The following is a 20,747-nucleotide window of genomic DNA, read 5'->3' as shown; positions in this document are numbered from 1 at the left end:
CCTTCTCATGTCACTTACATTCCATTGCCCATGACCTAGTGACAAGAACTTGGGAAGAGGCTCCTCTCTTCCCAACTTGGGAACTTGGGAAGGGGCCTGGATTGGAGATGGGGTGTGGGCCCCCTAATATTATGTTGAGGACTTTTTCACCAATCTTTTCAGGGATATTGGTCTATAGTTTTGTTTTCTTGTCATATATTTGTGTGGGTTGTATGCCGGGCAGCAGGGATTGTTTAGGGGTCACATCTGGATGCATGCCACTTCTTAGTAGAACAGGATTCAAGAAACTGCCCATGAAGTCAAATATTACTATGCCCAAGTTCCTGCTAAATGCTTTAAAATTAGAACACTAAGGGGAAAGCTTTCCTGCCTCATTTATATCATATTTGAAACTCTGAGTGAGTGAGTCACTGTGTTTTTGACTCCAAAATCTTTTTTTTAATTTTTTTTTTTTTTTTTTTGAGACGGAGTCTGGCTCTGTCGCCCAGGCTGGAGTGCGGTGGTGCGATCTCAGCTCACTGCAAGCTCCGCCTCCCGGTTCACACCATTCTCCTGCCTCAGCCTCCCGAGTAGCTGGGACTACAGGCGCCGCCACCTCGCCCGGCTAGTTTTTTGTATTTTTTAGTAGAGACGGGGTTTCACCGTGTTAGCCAGGATGGCCTCGATCTCCTGACCTCGTGATCCGCCCGCCTCGGCCTCCCAAAGTGCTGGGATTACAGGCTTGAGCCACCGCGCCCCGGCCGACTCCAAAATCTTAATGACTGGGAATGGAATGGAAAGCTGAGACACAGACATCAGTGATAAGACACTTTCATCTCATTACTCATTTTAAGATATGAAGTCAATGTAAATGTCAAACAGCAAATGTTAAACTATTTGCAGATAGTCCAGAACACAGACCACAGTCTGTGTATTCCTGGAGGAACCCCTGTGAAATGTGTTTTAGGTGAAAATGGTTATCGTTGTACTCAGACAGAGGATTAGAACTTTGCCATTGGAGATGATGGAACCATTTTTTAACCCAATAATTATTAAATATTCTCCTTATTTAAACATCACATGATTAATGTATTTGTTTGATAGTATAACTGCAAACATACAGCTTAGGCACTAAGACATTTCTGTTCAGCTTTCCTCCCTCCTGCACATCTCAGTGGAGAACCACTGTTCTCAGTGTTAATTTTTTATTAAATGTTCAGTAGAATTATGCAATGATGGCCGGGCGCGGTGGCTCAAGCCTGTAATCCCAGCACTTTGGGAGGCCGAGACGGGCGGATCACGACGTCAGGAGATCGAGACCATCCTGGCTAACACGGTGAAACCCCGTCTCTACTAAAAAATACAAAAAAAACTAGCCGGGCGAAGTGGCGGGCGCCTGTAGTCCCAGCTACTTGGGAGGCTGAGGCAGGAGAATGGCGTGAACCCGGGAGGCGGAGCTTGCAGTGAGCTGAGATCCGGCCACTGCACTCCAGCCTGGGCGACAGAGCATGACTCCGTCTCAAAAAAAAAAAAAAAAAAAAAAAAAAAGAATTATGCAATGATTACAAATAATGTGTCTATACTTGGTCTCTTTTGTTGGGACATTTTGATTACTTTAGTGTTATTATTTATAGGCATGTACAGATTTTTAAAATTTATTTTTGATTCAGTCGTGGTAAGTTATATTTTTCTTTTTTTTTTTTTTCTTTTCTTTTTTTTGAGAGAAAGTACCAGGCTGGAATGCAGTGGCGTGGTCTCGGCTCACTACAACCTCTGCCTTCCAGGTTCAAGCAATTCTCTTGCCTCAACCTCCTGAGTCGCTGGGATTACAGGCACGCACCACCATGCCTGTCTAATTTTTGTATTTTTGGTAGAGACAGGGTTTCATCATGTTTGTCAGGCTGGTCTTGAACTCCTGATCTCGTGATCCACCTGCCTCAGCCTCCCAAAGTGCTGGGATTACAGGCGTGAGCCACTGCGCCTGTCAGTAAGTTATGTATTTCTAGAGATTTATTCATTCTGCATTATCTTACTTTATTGGCATATATATATATGTATATATGTGTGTGTGTATATATATGTGTATATATACATATATACATACATATATATGCACACACACATATATGTATATGTGTATATATACATATATATACACACACACATATATATACACATATATATATGTTTTTTTAGACAAAGTGTCACTCTTGTTGCCCCAGCTGGAGTCCAATGGCGTGATCTCGGCTCACTGCAACCTCTGCCTCCTGAGTTTAAGTGATTCTCCTGGCTCAGCCTCCTGAGTAGCTGGGATTGCAGTTGCCCTGTATTGGCATATATTTTATCCTAGTAGTCTGTTATCCTCTTTTGTACTGTGACATGTAGGGAATATACATGATAGATTACTTTAATTCCCTTAGGATGGCTTTATTTTTTCTTCTTTTTTTTTTTTAACTGTTTCTTCTACCTGATCAAGTCCGTTTTTTAGTTTCTCTGGTATGTTTTTCAATTCGGTTATTATGTTTTTCAGCTCTATAATTTTTGTTTTGTTTTGTTTTTGTTTCTTGAGACAGGATCTTACTCTCACCCAGGTTGGAGTGCAGTGGTGTGATCTTGGCTCACAGCAACCTCTACCTCCCAGGCTCAAGTGATCCTCCCAAGTCAGCCTCCCTACTAGCTAGGACCACAGGCATGTGCCACCACGCCCAGCTAACTTTTTGTATTTTTTTAGTACAGACAGAGTTTCACCATGTTTCCCAGACAAGTCTTGAACTCCTGGCCTCAAGGGATCCTTCTGCCTTGGCCTCCCAAAGTGCTGGGATTACAGATGTGAGCCACTGCGCACAGATGCTAGAATCTCTTGGTGTTTCTTCTTCATGGTTTCTCATTGTTAACAATCTCATTTTGTTTATATCTTGTGAGCCACCACCCCTGGCTGGGTTATTTATTACTGATTCAATTTCAGAGTTTGTTATTAGTCTGTTCAGGAATTCAGTTTCTACCTGGTTCAGTCTTGTGAAGGTAAACTAATAAAGAAGAAAAAGAAATGACTCAAATAAACACAATTAGAAACAACAAAGGAGTTATTACCATTGTCTCCACATGAAAACAACCGTCAGATAATATTACAAACACGTGGCCAGGCATGGTGGCTCATGCCTGTAATCCCAGCACTTTGGGAGGCTGAGGCAGGCAGATCACATGAGGTCAGGAGTTCGAGACCAGCCTGGCCAACATGGTGAAACTAGCGAAACTCTGTCTCAAAAAAAAAGAAAAAAGAAAAAAAAATTATGAACACATCTATGCACATACACTAGAAAATCTAGAAGAAATGGATAAATTCTTGGACATATATGCCTTTGAGTGAAGAGTTCTGTAGATCTCTGTCAGGTCCATTTGATCCAGTGCTGAGTTCAGGCCCTGAATATCTTTGGTAATTTTCTGTCCTGATAATCTGTCTAATATTGTCAGTGCAGTGTCAAAGTCTCTCAATATTATTATATGGGAATCTAAGCCTCCTTGAAGGTCTCTGGGAATTTGCTTCAAGAATCTGGATGTGGCCAGGCACGGTGGCTCAAGCCTGTAATCCCAGCACTTTGGGAGGCCGAGACGGGCGGATCACAAGGTCAGGAGATCGAGACCATCCTGGCTAACACGGTGAAACCCCGTCTCTACTAAAAAATACAAAAAACTAGCTGGGCAAGGTGGCAGGCGCCTGTAGTCCCAGCTACTCCGGAGGCTGAGGCAGGAGAATGGCGTGAACCCGGGAGGCGGAGCTTGCAGTGAGCTGAGATCCGGCCACTGCACCCCAGCCTGGGCGACAGAGCGAGACTCCATCTCAAAAAAAAAAAAAAAAAAAAAAAAAAAAAAAGAATCTGGATGCTGCTCTGTTGAGTGCATATATATTTAGGATAGTTGAGTCTTCTCGAAGAATTGACCTCTTTACAATTACGTAACGCCCCTGTTTGTCTTTTTTGATCTCTGTTGGTTTAAAGTCTGTTTTGTCAGAAACTAGGATTGCAACCTCTGCTGTTTCACATTTGCTTGGTCGATTTTTCTCCATGCCTTTATTTTCTCCCTATGTGTGTCATTGCAGGTGGGTCTGTTGAAGAGAGGATGCCAATGGGTCTTGACTCTTTTTTTTTTTTTTTTTAGACAGAGTCCCCCTCTGTCACCCAAGCCAGAGTGCAGTGGTGCGATCTCAGCTCACTGCAACCTCCGCTTCCCAGGTTCTACCGATTCTCCTGCCTTAGCCCCCTGAGTAGCTGGGATTACAGGCGTGCGCCACCACACCTGGCTAACTTTTGTATTTTTAGTAGAGACGGGGTTTCACCATGTTGGTCAGGCTGGTCTCAAACTCCTGACCTCCTGATCCACCCGCCTCGGCCTCCCTAAGTCCTGGGATTACAGGCGTGAGCCACTGTGCCTGGCCCCGGGTCTTGACTCTTTACCAGCTTGCCATTCTGTGTCTCATAAATGGGGCATTTAACCCATTTACATTTAGGATTAGTATTGATATGTGTGGATTTGATCCTGTCATCATGATGTTAGCTGGTATAATATCACTCATCTGTGAACATCAGTGTGTTTTTGTCGTGGCTGGTAATGGTCTTTTCATTTTTAGTGCTTCCTTCAGGAGCTGTTGTAAGGCAGGTCTGGTGGTATCAAAATCCCTCAGCACTTGCTTGTCTGAAAAGGATTTTATTTCTCCTTTGCTTATGAAGCTTAGTTTGGCTGGATATGAGATTCTGGTTTGGAATTTCTTTTCTTTAAGAATATTGAATATTAGGCTGGGCACAGGGACTCCTGCTTGTAATCCCAGTGCTTTGGGAGGCCGAGGGGGATGAATCACTTTATGTCAGGAGTTCAAGACCAGCCTGGCCAACATGGTGAAACCCCATCTCTACTAAAAATACAAAAATTAGCCAGGCATGGTGGCGGGCGCCTATAATCCCAGACCTTGGGAGGTTGAGGCAGGAGAATCGTTTGAACCTGGGAGACAGAGGTTGCAGTGAGCCGAGATCATGCCACTGCACTCCAGCCTGAGTGACAGATTGAGACTACATCTCTAAATAAATAAATAAGATCGTTGAATATTGGCCCCCAATCTCTTCTGCCTTGTAGAGTTTCTGCTGAGAGCTCTACTGTTAGTCTAATGGGCTTACAGATGACTAGACTTTTGTCTCTAGCTTCCTTTAGTATTTTTTCTTTCATTTCAACCTTGGAAAATCTGCTGATTATGTGTCTTGAGAATGATCTTCTTGTGCCATATCTTACCGGGGTTCTCTGCATTTCCTAAATTTGAATGTTGTCCTCTATAGCTAGGTTGGGAGTTTCTCATGGGTGATGTCCTAAAATATGTTTTGCAAGTTGGGTCCACTCTCCCCATCTCTTTCAGGGGTGCTAGAGAGTCACAGATTCAGCCTCTTTAGATGATCCCACATTTCTTGGAGATTTTGTTTGTTCTTTGTCATCATTCACTCTCTATTCTTGTCTGACTGTCTCATTTCAGAAAGCCAGCCTTCAAGCTCTGAGGTTCTTTCCTCTGCTTGGTCTGTTCTGCTACTAGTACTTGTGATTGCATTATGAAATTCTTGGTATGTGTTTTTCAGCTCTATCCGATTGCTTACATTCTTTTCTCTAATGGCTATTTTGTCTGTCAGTTCTTGCATTGTTTTATCACGATTGTAAAATTGCATTGAAACCCAATGTGATTCCTTGCATCAGGTACCAATGTACTGTAGTTCAGTGATCTTCATTCCTATCCATATGCTGAATTCTATTTCTGTCATTTCGGTCATCACAGCCTAGTTGAGAATCCTTGCTGGAAAGATGATTTGCTTGTTTCTAGGAAAGGAAGCTCTGGAGCATTTTGAGTCTTCAGGGGTTTTGCGCTGATTTTTTTCTCATCTTTTTTTTTTTTTTTTTTTTTTTTGAGATGGAGTCTCGCTCTGTCGCCCAGGCTGGAGTGCATTGGCGCGATCTTGGCTCACTGCAAGCCCTGCTTCCTGGGTTCAGGCCATTCTCCTGCCTCAGCCTCCCGAGCAGCTGGGGCTACCGGTGCCCACCACCACGACCAGCTGATTTTTTTTTTTTTTTTTTTTGTATTTTTAGTAGAGACGGGGTTTCACCGTGTTAGGCAGGATGGTCTCGATCTCCTGACCTCGTGATCCCCCTGCCTTGGCCTCCCAAAGTGCTGGGATTACAGGCATGAGCCACCGCACCTGGCCTTCATTTTTTTCTCATCTTTCTGGGCTTATCTCCCTTCAGTCTTTGAGGAAACTGACCTTTGGATGAGTTTGTTTTTCTTTTTTTTTTCCTTTTTTTGAGATGGAGCCTCGCTCTGTTGCCCAGACTGGAGTGCAGTGGTGCAATCTCAGCTCACTGCAACTTCCGCCTCCCAGTTTCAAGCTATTCTCCTGCCTTAGCCTCTGTAGTAGCTGGGACTACAGGTGTGTGCCACCCACATGCCTAACTAATTTTTGTATTTTTAGTAGAGACAGGGTTTCACAATGTTGGCCAAGCTGGTCTTGAACTCCTGACCTCAAATGATCTGCCCGCCTCTGCCTCCCAACGTGCTGGGATTACAGACATGAGCCACTGCGCCCAGCCTTTTCTTTTATCCCATTTGATGACCTTGAGCGTCTGATTGTGGTATAAGGTGGATTTAACCAACTGGCTTTGCTTCTGGAAGATTTTAGGGGCACCAGTGCTCAGCTCCCAACTCCTGGAGTGCATGCTGTAAATCTCAGAAGCTTGTATTGCACACTGACATTGTTCTCTGGCTTCTCAAGGCTCGTAATCTACTGTGCTGCAGGAGCTGAAGTGCAGCAGCTGCAGCAAAGTGCCAGTGAGTGCTGCGTTCCCTGCCTCCGTGCCGGCATTCACCACCGTGGCAGAGACAATGCCGCTGTGTCGGGGTGGGGGCACCTTCTGGAGACTGTGTTGCCCTGGAAGTCGGTTCTGGGGTGGGGTGCTGGTGGGTGCGGGTCTTGGTGCCTTCTTATTGTCTTGTAAACAGGAGTGGCACCAGTCTTTTTTTTTTTTTTTTTTTTTGAGACGGAGTCTCACTGTGTCTCCCAGGCTGGAGTGCAGTGGCGTGATCTCGGCTCCCTGCAAGCTCCGCCTCCCGGGTTCACGCCATTCTCTCCCGCCTCAGCCTCCTGAGTAGCTGGGACTACAGGCGCCCGCCACCACGCCCGGCTAGTTTTTTTTTTGTATTTTTAGTAGAGACGGGGTTTCACCATGTTAGCCAGGAAAGTCTCGATCTCCTGACCTCGTGATCCACCCGCCTCGGCCTCCCAAAGTGCTGGGATTACAGGCTTGAGCCACCGCGCCCGGCCGGCACCAGTCTTTTTAAAAAGACTGCTAGCCGGCTGGGGGCGGTGGCTCAAGCCTGTAACCCCAATGCTTTGGGAGGCCGAGGTGGGCAGATCACCTGAGGTCAGGAATTTGAGACCAGCCTGGCCAACATGGTGAAATCCTATCTCTACTAAAAATACAAAAAATTAGCTGTGTGTGTGGTGGTGGGCGCCTGCAGTCCAGCTACTTGGGAGGCTGAGGCAGGAGAATTGCTTGCACCCAGGAGATGAAGATTGCAGCCAGCTGAGATCGCACCACTGCACTCCAGCCTGGGCGTTAAGAGCAACACTCCGTCTCAAAAAAAAAAAAAAAAGACTGCTAGCAAACCTATTCTTATTTTGAGCTTATGAAGGAGAAGGAGGAATTACATTTATGTTGAAGGTCCCCAAAGAAACCCAGAGCCATAGGTGAAAATCATGTCAGGGAAGGCTGGGACAGCTAGGTGGCCTTATTTTGTCCTTGAGTGCTTGATACAAGCATAATACTGCTTACTGTTCCATGTACCTCCCAGCATCTGGAGGGTCCGGAGGCTCCGTGGCTTCTTCCTACGGGCCCCTTATATGCTTGGTCCCACAGGTCTTGGTGGCTTGAGACACTCCTGCACCTAACATTTCTCCTCTGATGGTGGTTGCGAGACCTCTTACCAACAGAGCTACAAAAGTTTGAATCTCTCTTTTCCCCCAAAATGTTCAGAATATGCAGCATTTCCTTAAAGTGACTGAGATTGGGATAGAGAGGGAGGAAAGAGTCAGGGTTAGGGGAAAAGAACGTTCCTGAATGCCAGGAAGCAAGACATCATTGGCATTAATCTTGAGCAGCTTCTTGGCTGCTGGCTTTTCAAGTAAATGAAGTTTTAATGTTTTATATTCACCTTAAGCTCTCTAGCAGCTTTGAGGACTCTGTCCTTATCTCCTGCCAGCTGGAGGAGAATGAACAACAACCAAACACCATTAAGGTGGCTTCTTTCAATTAAAACTCTAATTCCTAAGGCACGATTCCAAGGTAGGACAGTGGAGACTCATTGTCATCTCACTCATCACTGAGGCCAAAGCATTTGTTATCGGGAGGTTCTCATCCCCAATACCCAGCTCATAAAATGCCCTTTGACTTTTCTGTTTCAGAGCCACATGTATGCCACAAGCTCATGAACACAGAAGAAATTAAGATAGAGGCCGGGCACAGTGGCTCACACCTGTAATCCCAGGATTTTGGGGGTCCGAGGCGGGCAGATCACAAGGTCAGGCATTTGAGACCAGCCTAGCTAACATGGTGAAACCTCATCTCCACAAAACTTACAAAAATAGCTTGGCATGGTAACAGGCACCTGTAATCTCAGCTATTTGGGAGGCTGATGCATGACAGTTACCACCTGGGAGGTGAAGATTGCAGCGAGCCAAGATTGTGCCATTGCACTCTAGCTTGGGTGACGCAGCCAGACTCCATCTCAGAAAGAAAATAAAGACCGGGTGCAGTGACTCACACCTGTAATCCCAGCACTTTGGGAGGCCGAGGCAGGCAGATCACCTGAGGTCAGGAGTTCAAGACCAGCCTGACCAACATGGAGAAACCCTGTCTCTACTGAAAATACAAAAAAATTTAGTGGGCGTGGTGGCACATGCCTGTAATCCCAGCTACTCGGGAGGCTGAGGCAGGAGAATCACTTGAACCCAGGAGGCAGAGGTTGTGGTGAGCCGAGATTACGCCATTGCACTCCAGTCTGGGCAACAAGAGTGAAACTTCATCTCAAAAAAAAAAAAAAAAAGAACAAAAAAATTATTCTATGTAATTTGTACCAATTGCAAAACTGAAAATAATATCAAACCATCAATTGTTTACATACTTACATGAAACTACTTAATTTTCGGGGGATCCTGCCCCCAGTAGTTCATGTGGGTTCTTTTCTATTTCCCTACGTGTTGGCCGGTCTGAGAAATAAAGGGAAAGAGTACAAAAGAGAGAAATTTTAAAGCTGGGTGTCCGGGGGAGACATCACATGTCAGCAGGTTCCGTGATGCCCCCTGAGCCGCAAAACCAGCAAGTTTTTATTAGCAATTTTCAAAGGGGAGGGTGTGTACAAATAGGGTGTGGGTCACAGAGATCACATGCTTCAAGAGCAACAAAAGATCACAAGGCGGAAGAAGATCAGGGCGAGATCACAAGATCAGGGCGAAACTAGAATCACCAATGAACTTCCATGTCCCGCTGTGTACACTTATCATTGATAAACAAAGTTCAAGGGCAGAGAACCCGTCTGACTAGAATGTGCCAGGCTGGAATTTCCTAATCCTAGCAAGCCTGGGGGTGCTGCAGGAAACTAGGGCATGTTTCATCCTTTTCTACATCTTCATAAAGGCAGACATTCCTAGGGCGGCCATTTTAGAGGCCCCCCCCGGGAATACATTCTTTTCCTAGGGCTGTTAATTATTAATATTCCTTACTGGGGAAAGAATTCAGCGATATTTCTCTTACCTGTTTTCGGCAATAAAAGAAATATGGCTCTGTCCTGCCCGGCCCACAGGCAGCCAGACTTTAAGATTATCTCCCTCATTCCCTGAACATCGCTGTTACCCTGTTCTTAAGGTGTCCAGATTTCATATTGTTCAAACATACATGCTTTACGAACAATTTATGCAGTTAACGCAATCATCACAGGGTCCTGAGGTGACATATATTCTCAGCTTACAAAAATGACGGGATTAAGAGATTAAAGACAGGCATAGGAAATCACAAGAGTATTGATTGGGGAAGGGATAAATGTCCATGAAATCTTCATAATTTATGTTCTTCTGCCATGCCTTCAGCTGGTCCCTCCGTTTGGGATCCCTGACTTCCCACAACACTTAATATTTCATTTAGTATTACTATTACTATTTATTGTTATGGAGCAGAAGCTGAGTCTGTGTTCCATTACAAGAGAGTGGTGTCCATTTCAAATTGTGCTGTCTTCACAGTGGGTGAGTAGAGAAATTTAGTAAATATTGTGCAAAACCAGATAATTTATATATTTCTTTTTTTTTTTTTTTTTTTTTTGAGACACAGTCTTGCTCTTTCACCCAGGCTGGAGTGCAGTGGTACAGTCTCAGCTCACTGCAAGCTCCGCCTCCTGGGTTCACACCATTCTCCTGCCTCAGTCTCCCGAGTAACTGGAACTACAGGTGCCCACCACCACGCCCGGCTAATTTTTTGCATTTTTAGTAGAAACGGGGTTTCACCGTGTTAGCCAGGATGGTCTTGATCTCCTGACCTCGTGATCTGCCCACCTCGGCCTCCCAAAGTGCTGGGATTACAGGCGTGTGCCACTGCACCCAGCCAATTTATATATTTCTGATAAGATTAAGGTATTCCTCGCCTACCAGGCAAAGCAAAGACTAGGTTCTCTAGAGTCATCTTTCATGAGAAAATAGATACTGACTGCTTCAAAACATGTATTGATAAAGGTAGAGGCATTTACCAGCCACTAACTGGGCTGGGATTATCAATTTATTGTTTTCCTTTGTGGAGAGGATTTCTGGGTGAGGAGAAAATTATTTTGCCTTTAATTATACTTTCCCAACATTTAATAAATAAAGAGTATTTCTTGGTCAGTTGAGTGCAGTTTGCTTGTTTATTTATTTAAACAATAAATAAATAAACTAAATAAATAAAAAATCTAGTTTATTTATTTATTTATTTGAGATGGAGCCTTGCTCTGTTGCCCAGGCTGCAGTACAGTGGTGCAATCTCAGTTCACTGCAATCTCTGCCTCCTGGGTTCAAGCAATTCTTCTGCCTCATCCCCTCGAGTAGCTGAGATTACAGGTGGCTGCCACCATGTTTGGCTAATATGTGTATTTTTAATAGAGACGGGGTTTCACCATTTTGGCCAGGCTGGTCTCTAACTCCTGACCTCCCGATCCGCCTGTCTCAGCCTCCCAAGGTGCTAGGGTTACAGGTGTGAGCCACTGCACCCAGCCTCTATTTACTAGTTTAGATGCACTGAATCCTTCATAGACCTTTGGTTACCACGAGGGGTGGGGAATCCTTCAGTTCTTGGTCTTCCTCAAGGAAGGAATTCAGTCAGGAGACACACAGAAACAGTTAAATGGTTAAGTAACCTTTACTTAAAACGAGAGGACATCAAGAAGAGACTCAACTGGCTGCTCAGAAGAATGAGCCGGCTGCTAGTGCCTTAGTTTTTATGGGAGCTTTTAGTCATCAAAACAGTACACTCAGAAAGACAGAACAGGGTGGGCTGATCAAAAGGATGTGTCTTCTACTAATGGCTGTTCAGATGCTTTTTATGAGAATCATGATTAATCATGAAATTCATGATTATTCATGAACGTGCCATTCAGAAGTGTTCTGAGTAGCCAGGTGCAGTGGCTCACGTCTATAATCCCAGCACTTTGGGAGGCTGAGGCAGGTGGATCACCTGAGGTCGGGAGTTTGAGACTAGCCTGACCAACGTGGTGAAACCCTATCTCTACTAAAAGTACAAAATTAGCCGGGCATGGCGGCACATGCCTGTAGTCCCAGCTACTCGGGAGGCTGAAGCAGGAGAATCGATTGAACCTGGGAAGTGGAGGTTGCAGTGAGTCGAGGTCGCACCATTGCACTCTAGCCTGGGAGACAGAGCAAGAACTTGTCTCAAAAAAAAAAAAAAAAAAAAAAAGCAAATGGCTGTTCTAGGGTGGGTTTTTAGAGAAGTGCTGACTGACTGTGGGCAGCATCACCAAGGAAGCTATCATTGGGCTGCGTTTCTAAAGATTCCTTTCCCAAGGGCTCTCTTGCCTGCTCATGCCTGCCTACCTGTCTACCCTAATATTTCCCTCCTCAAGAGATGGAGACCCTGAAAAGCTTTGGGTGTAAGGACGTCGTGGGTCTTCTGTAACTACTTCCTGCTGACATGGGGCGAAGAAGTCATCAGGGTCTCCGTCTCTTGCTCTGTCTCAGAGAGGAAATCCCTCCATAGTTTCCCGGAATCTTCGCCCACTGGCATCCAAGGGAGAGATGTGCTTGTAGGTGCTGGGGCCTCCAGGGACAGATAGCTGATATCTTTCCATTTTGGGGGACTCCATGTGAAATTGCTTTATCCTAGAAGAGACACACTTAATCAGTAAATTAAAGAAACAAGGACCAAAGAGGAAAAGTAAGAGTATAACTGTTGCTGGTCCCAGTAAAGGGACAAACCATTTGAGGGAGGGGAGAGCAGATTTCAGAGTCTCCCAAATGGCCCTTGTTGAAGCACCTCCTTTTCCAAAGTCATGGAGCCATGTAGCCTGGTCATAGATCTTTTTTATATCCTCCTCTATCGCCCCGCTGTTATTGACATAAACGCAACAGGTTTTATTGATCACTGCACAGACTCCACCCTGCTCTGCTAAGAGGTAATCTAAGGCCAATCTGTTGTCCATGACTACATTTGCTAGAGAATCTATGGAGGCCTTGAGTTTAGAGATGCTATCTCCGGTACTCTTAGCTATGTTTTCTATTTGTCTGGAGAGATTTCTGAGGGTGACATCATGATAAGCGAACCCTCCCCATGGGGCGATCATTCCTACGGCCGCTCCTATCCCTGCCAGTATCAGACCCAGAGCTCTTTTCTGTCTGGGTTGGGTGGTGTTATAAACGGTCACACCTATCCCCCGTGGTCCCAAAAGTCCCACAGCACATTCCCCCGTATGTTGGATGTTATTAATGCAAGTAAAGAGGTTTGCCACGGGGGGAGTTGAATAGGTTCTCTTAGGACTTCCGTCAAAGGGCAGTTTATTTTTTTGTGGTCCACATAAAAACACATAGCCAGGAGGGGTACAGGCCCACCGGGGCATGCGGCTGTCGAACCACTTGTGTAACTGCGATTTCCACACTGCTGGAATAGTTTGATTGCATGTAGGGGATAGAGGCCCTCCCAGGGGAACAGTAGTTTTTGGCCATGTGGGGACAGTGTGTGCCTTGGGAAGCGAATATAGAACCCTCCATGTGATTAGCTCTTTTCCTTCCCAAGCTGCACAGCGGTTTTGGGGTGACTTGTCTCGATAATTGTTCATTTGCTTATGGCTCACTGGACACCAGTGAGTCAAGTTAGGGTGGCAGCCTGCTGGGGAAAAGCTCATGGGATGGATGGTGGGACTGGGGAATCCCTCCTTAGAGGTGCTTTTCCGGCCACAGTGTCCTTCAGGGCATGGACAACAGGTTTGGTTTAGAGAAGAGCAGTTGTACAAATAGAAAGAAGTTTTAGAGCTTTGATTGAAAGGTGGAGTGAGATCCAGGCAGGGGACTTGGTACGCTGAGTTAACAAGCGAAACCTGGAGTGGAACAGATTTATGTTGGCCTTCAGGGATTCCTGAACCAAATGTTAGGTTTAAAGAAAAATTTCTTAGCAAAATATATTGGTAAGATGAGGACCTGGTGATGAAGTTGTGACAGATCCAACAGTTGCTTAGATGGTTTCCCGAAGCAATAATTTTGGAAAAATTGACAAGGGAATTTTCACTCCATTGTGCCTGTGAGAGTAGGGGCATGGGAAGGAGGCAAAGATAAAGGAAAAGGAATTTCTCTGTCATAGCTGATTCTCCCTTAAGCTTTGTGAAAGCAAAAGGAAAGTGGTGAAAATAGGAGAGACAAATAATTAAATGGTTAGATAGAGTGTTTGGTGATACAACAGGCTATTGGGACTTCAGGTGGCATGGAAGTGTGGGTCCAAATAAGGAGAATAACCAATGCCACCGCAACCAAGATTCCCGGTACTGAGACTGACTTTAGTTTTGGGTGAACAGAGAGAAGGCTTTACTTATCTTTTGACTTGACTAGGACTTTTAAGTTCTCCAGTGGCTCACAAGAATGCTCAGGTGCTGAATTCTGTTGTTCTTCTGTGGTTCTTCGGGACCTTCCCACAGTTTTCCTCGGGACTGATGTATCCAACTGGAGATGCCAGAAATGTTGACAGCTGTTGGGGTGGAAAGTAAGACAGTAAAGGGGCCTTTCCATAGGGACTTGAGACCCAAGTGACCCATCTCTCCAGGTTTTGATCAGGTTTTTTGACCCTGGTTGGTATAATGGTTGTTGATTACTGAAAGGGTCAAGAGCAGGCAGTACCTTTTTGTCCGAACTCCTGAATGGCTTATTTTTTGTTTTGTTTTGTTTTTTGACACAGAGTTTCGCTCTTGTTGCCCAGGCTGGAGTGCAATGGTGTGATCTCGACTCACCATATCTCCGCCTCCCAGGTTCAAGTGATTCTCCAGCCTAAGCCTACCAAGTAGCTGGGATTACAGGCATGCACCACCATGCCCAGCTAATTTTGTATTTTTAGTAGAGACGAGGTTTCTCCATATTGGTCAGGCTGGTCTCGAACTCCCGACCTCAGATGATCCACCCGCCTCAGCCTCTCAAAGTACTGGGATTACAGGCATGAGCCACTGTGGATGGCATTTTTTTTCTTTTTTGAGCTGGAATATCTCTCTTGTCACCCAGGCTGGAGTGCAATGGTGAAATCTCAGCAAACTGCAACCTCCACCTCCTGGGTTCAAGTGATTCTCCTGCCTCAGCCTCTCGAGTAACTGGGATTACAGATGCACGCCACCAGGCCTGGCTAATTTTTTAGTGGAGACAGGGTTCCACCATATTGGCCAGGCTGGTCTTGAACTCCTGACCTCGTGATCCACCCACCTCAGCTTCCCAAAGTGCTGGAATTATAGGCGTCAGCCACCGTGCCCGGCTGATATGGGGTTTCTCCATGTTGGTCAGGCTGGTCTCCAACTCACGACCTTGGGTGATCCGCCCACCTTGGCCTCCCAAAGTGCTGGGATTACAGGCGTGAGCCAATGCACCCAGCCTAGGTCTTCTTAATACATGATGATATTGGGCTAATACTAATGATTACAGGAATGGAAAAGATGTGATATCTTCCCCCACTCTTCAAAGGTTCCTCGGGGATTATACAGAAAAAAATGCTTAAAAAGCATGGATGCCCCCTGGGGCTCAGAGTTAGTGAACTGGGCTATTGATTCTGGTTTTTTAGGTCCATTATATGATCACATAAACAGCAAGGGGAATGTGAGAAGCATTTTCCATCAGCTTATTCAACAAAAAGCAAAAAGGACCTGAGTACTTCAAGGGTCTGTTACAATGGCCTAATGAGGTGAAGAAAGAAGTCCCCAGCGGCCCATAGGAAACCCTGGTTGTACAGAGAAACTAGGGAATAAGGAAGTGGTCACAGGTGACTCTCTGGAGGAGCCAGGCAGTCCAGTTGAGAAGTCACAGAACGAGGCATTTTTGAAGAGTAGTCAGGTGGACACGGACCCAATAATAAATGAGGGATTTCTTTTTTTTCGAGACAGAGTTTCGCTCTTGTTGCCCAGGCTGGAGTGCAATGCCGTGATCTCGGCTCACTGCAACGTCTGCCTCCCTGGTTCAAACAATTCTCTTGCCTTAGCCTCTCAAGTAGCTGGGATTACAATCGTGTGCCAGCACGCCCAGCTAATTTTTGTATGTTTAGTAGAGATGGGTTTCACCATGTTGGCCAGGCTGGTCTTGAACTCCTGCCCTTAGGTGATCCACCCTCCTCAACCTCTCAGAGTACTGGGATTACAGGCATGAGCCACCGCACCTGGCCGAGATGGGGGATTTCTTTAAGCATCCTGTCAGTGCTGGTCCCTCCAGTGAAAAAGGAGGCAAGGGAAAGGACAAAGCTGAGTCTCATTTCTGAGGAAAAAAGTATAAATATCAGCATAGGCCCTCAAAGGACTCTGGCGCCTGGCAATGAAGCAAACGCAGCAGGTCCTGGATGAGCAGGCCCTGCAAGGGTCTTGCACCCAAAGGAAGAATTCATGAAATCCCGGCGGCAAGGAGAGGGACAGCAAAGAATAAGCAGAGTGACCTGGGAGATTAAGCACCGGTGGGGGCATATTGTGTTCAGGGGATTGAACGGCCATGAACGGCAAGTATAAGAGCTGACTTAACACAGGACTGTAGTTTTAGTTAAAAGATATGGTCCAGGGCCAGGCGTGGTGGCTCACGCCTGTAATCCCAGCACTTTGGGAGGCTGAGGCGGGTGGATCACGAGGTCAGGAGATCAAGACCATCCTAGCTAACGCTGGGAAACCCCGTCTCTACTAAAAATACAAAAAATTAGCCGGGCGTGGTGGCGGGCACCTGTAGTCCCAGCTGCTCGGGAGGCTGAGGCAGGAGAATGGCCTGAGCTCTCAGTGAGCCGAGATTGCGCCTCTGCACTCCAGCCTGGGTGACAGAGCGAGACTCTGTCTCAAAAAAAAAAAAAAAAAAAAGATATGGTCCAGGCGCCATGGCTCACACCTGTAATCCCAGCACTTTGGGAGGCAGAGGCAGGCAGATCACGAGGCCAGGAGCTCGAGATCAGCCTGGCCAATATGGTGATACCCCATGTCTACTAAAAATACAAAAATTAGCCGGGCATGGTGGCACACGCCTGTAGTCCCAGCTACTCTGGAGTCTGAGGCAGAAGAATCGCTTGAATCCAGGAGGCAGACGTTGCAGTGAGCTGAGATCACGCCACTGCACTGCAGGCTGGGTGACAGAGTGAGACTCTGTACCCCCCCCCCAAAAAAAAACACAAAAACAGGCCGGGCGTGGTGGCTCACGCCTGTAATCCCAGCACTTTGGGAGGCCGAGGCGGGCGGATCACAAGGTCAGGAGATCGAGACCACGGTGAAACCCCGTCTCTACTAAAAATACAAAAGATTAGCCGGGCGCGGTGGCGGGCGCCTGTAGTCCCAGCTACTCAGGAGGCTGAGGCAGGAGAATGGCGTAAACCCAGGAGGCGGAGCTTGCAGTGAGCCGAGATCGCGCCACTGCACTCCAGCCTGGGCGACAGAGCGAGACTCCGTCTCAAAAAACAAACAAACAAAAAAAACCACAAAAACATATGAAACTCCCCAGTCATTGCACAGCCAGGCATATTCCCTGCCACTTTTATAAGCCTCCTACAGGAATGGTCACTATGTGTCTCAGATCTACTCAGTGTGGAGTTTAAAGTCCTCCCTCCTCTGCTTGTCACCCCTCAGGGTAAGCTGAGAAATCAGCCAGAGGGAGCAGAGTGACAGTGGCTGAAGGGAAATGGTACGGGGCAGTCGTTAGTGGACAGAGCCTGAGAGGAGAAACCCCGCCCCTTAAAGCTGCAAGAACTGCATTAGGGCAGGAGGTTCTTCAGTGCAGAAAGAAGCAGAGGTCGTCAACCAGAGAATCTGGCACCAGCTTTTGGGCACTTACCTTGCTAACCACGTCAGGTAACCAGGTAACCAGGTGAAAACACCAGATGTTACCTGGAGGCGTGTGGAAGTTGGTCTCTGGTTCTTGGTCTTCTTGGATTCAGTCAAGAGATTGGCAGAAAGAGTTAAAGGGTAAATGCCCTTCATTTAAAGAGATTGGATCTCAGAAAGAAGAGACACCTGGAACAACAGAACTGGGTGGGCTCCTGAAAAGAAGGAGTCTGTCCTTACTAATGCTGGCCTGACCCTTTTAATGAGAACCTGACATGATTATTCATGAAGGGGCCGTGCACAGGCATTATTAGTAAGCATGTTCCGGGAAGTCCTCTGGGCAGGAATGTGCTGTGACTGTCCATGCTAGTGCACACATCACATGTCTCATTAGCATCTCAAATCTCCACCCAGGGGTGTGGCTTTTATTTATTTTTTTCTAGGATCGTATTTGAAAAAAAGGAGGATGTGTTTCTTAGTATTATAATGAGCAAAAGGCCATTCTAGGGTGAATTATTAGAGGAGTGTGCATGCTTCTTAATAGGGAAAATCCGCTAGCTGGGTTATTTCTGGCTAGGGCCTGATAATTCTTTTCCTGGGCCAGACAAGCCCAGCCACAAGGACAAGTGTAGGCAACGTAGCCACTGTTCTGCTTTTGCTGTCACAAGGGGATTGTCACTGGGCTCTGTTTCTAAAGATTCCTTTCCTTAACTGCTCATGCCTGGCTACCTACTTACTCCAACAGCTGGTTTGTGGATGGAAAGACTTGATTGATTGATTGATTGATTGATTGATTGAGACGGTATCTCACTCTGTCGCCCAGGCTGGAGTGCAGTGGCGTGATCTCGGCTCACTGCAACCGCCAACTCCCTGGTTCAAGTGATTCTCCTGCCTCAGCCTCCCGAGTAGCTGGGATTACAGCCACATGCCACCACACCCAATTAATTTTTGTATTTTTAGTAGAGACAGGGTTTCACCACATTGACCAGGATAGTCTTGATCTCCTGACCTCGTGATCCACCCGCCTCGGCCTCCTTAAGTGATGGGATTACAGGCGTGAGCCACTGCACCTGGCGCTAGAAAGACTTTTAAAGTAGTATCTAGTTCATCCACATCTGTATGTTTCTTCTATAAGCAATCTGAATGCAAATTTACCTAAAGCTTTTCCCCTGAGGTCACAGAGAACAACTTTCTTTTTTTAATTTATTTTTTATTTTATTTTATTTATTTTTTTGTTGAGACGGAGTCTTGCTCTGTCGCCCAGGCTGGAGTGCTGTGGCTGGATCTCAGCTCACTGCAAGCTCCGCCTCCCGGGTTTACGCCATTCTCCTGCCTCAGCCTCCCAAGTAGCTGGGACTACAGGCACCCGCCACCTCGCCCGGCTAGTTTTTTGTATTTTTTTAGTAGAGACAGGGTTTCACTGTGTTCGCCAGGATGATCTCGATCTCCTGACCTTGTGATCCGCCTGTCTCGGCCTCCCAAAGTGCTGGGATTACAGGCTTGAGCCACCGCGCCCGGCGAGAACAACTTTCTTCACCTTAATTTTATTTTCAGCTGGGCATGGTGGTGCACACCTGTAATCCCAGCACAGTGGGAGGCTGACGCAGGAGGATCCCTTGAGTTCAGAAGTTTGGGACCAGCCTGGGCAACATGACAAAACCCCATCTCTACAAAAAATACAAAAAAATTAGCTGGGCACAGTGTCGTGACCCCGTAGTCCCAGCTACTGAGGAGGCTGAGCTGGGAGGACAGCTTGAGCCCAGGAGGTGGAGGGTACAGTGAGCTGTGATCATGCCACTGCACTCCAGCCTGGGGGACAGAGAGAGACCCTGTCTCAAAAACAAACAAAAAACAAAAAAACCCAATCAAAAAAAGTTTATTCTCATTAGGTTATTTCTCTGATCACGAGAGAAAATGTTTCTCAATTACCTTCCTTCATCAGGGCTCAGCTGGTACCAAAAAGGATGTCAAGAAAATTTAGATGAATATGAGGATGTGACATAGATCTGACATATAAATTAGTGTTTTTATTGTCAAATTATGACCAAAGAATTCTTGAAGCTGTGAGAATACGTTTTCCCATGATCAGCAGAAAAATGTATAAGGGGACAATATTTTCCTTAATATGACCCGGGCTTTCTGCTTCATTCGATAGTTGCAGAGACCCTTGAAGTTGGAAATGTAGAGCGGTATCTTCCAACAAGAACCGATCAGTGTCTTGCATGTGATAGAAATGAATACCACACAGCCGGAATGCACACTGAGGACCCTTCAATGTCATTCAAAAACTGAGGTAAAGAGCAGTCTGCTATTGTTCTTACTATTTTAGTTCTGTTTTTCAAGTAGAAGACGTGTATTTATTATTTTTTAAAATCTTTGTTTGATGTTATAATATGTGCTGACAATGTTGAAGTTTACCACAGCACTGTAAAACTAGTAAATAGCAAAGGTTGAAGGACCCACCAGAAGGTCACATGTTCTCGAGACCTCTTCAGACTGTGCCTTGGGGAAAAATAACAAAAAACAAAAAAAACCTACCAGAAACCACTCCTCTGCCCAACCCAAAAGCTTACTTCAAATAACCCCACTTTCCCCAGAGTACTTCAAGTCTAATGATACCTTCTTTGCTTACATAGGAAAAAGCTCCAATTTCCCACCCTTTGTCTCACCAAGGATTACTCAATTGTTTATCCACATTGATCAGTGGGAACAATGCTTGTTTACTTGACTTAATCAAATCTTATTTAGGCTTCTCTCTTACTTCAAGGTCTCTGACTATTGGGTCACTCTTGGGCACTGAAATTTCACAGCCTCTCCTCCTTGATCACGCTTGGCCACTGTGATTTAGAACAACTTCTCCTCCTTAATATCCCCTCCCAAGAGTAGGCTGACCTTAGGATAAAACATTCCCTGAGCCGGGTGCGGTGGCTCATGCCTGTAATCTTGGCACTTTGGGAGGCCAAGGTGGGCGGATCATGAGGTCAAGAGATTGAGACCATCCTGGCCAACATGGTGAAATCCTGTCTCTACTAAAGATACAAAAATGAGCTGGGCGTGGTGGCACGCACCCGTAGTCTCAGCTATTCGGGAGGCTGAGGGAGGAGAATAGTTTGAACCCAAGAGGCAGAGGTTGCAGTGAACTGAGATCGTGATACTGCACTCCCACCTGGGCGACAGAACGAGACTGTCTCAAAAA

The 20,747-nt window shown here is 46.1% G+C and overlaps 1 protein-coding gene across 1 annotated transcript; it reads right to left on the bottom strand.

Moving 5' to 3' along the window:
* Window positions 1-11,350: 11,350 nt before the first annotated feature.
* Window positions 11,351-17,783, bottom strand: ERVV-2 (endogenous retrovirus group V member 2, envelope). Its single transcript, XM_050771358.1, has 2 exons — window positions 17,562-17,783; window positions 11,351-14,265 (listed from the first exon to the last, which is right to left on the bottom strand). Exon 2 carries the CDS (start codon window positions 13,880-13,882, stop codon window positions 12,269-12,271), a length of 1,614 nt encoding a protein of 537 aa, XP_050627315.1. The 5' UTR covers window positions 13,883-14,265; window positions 17,562-17,783; the 3' UTR covers window positions 11,351-12,268.
* Window positions 17,784-20,747: the final 2,964 nt, after the last annotated feature.

The sequence above is a fragment of the Macaca thibetana genome, chromosome 19 (assembly GCF_024542745.1).
Source record: "Macaca thibetana thibetana isolate TM-01 chromosome 19, ASM2454274v1, whole genome shotgun sequence".
In the NCBI taxonomy this organism is placed as follows: domain Eukaryota; kingdom Metazoa; phylum Chordata; class Mammalia; order Primates; family Cercopithecidae; genus Macaca; species Macaca thibetana.
Note: the sequence above shows the minus strand (reverse complement) of the source record. Positions and strands in the feature narration are given on the sequence as shown.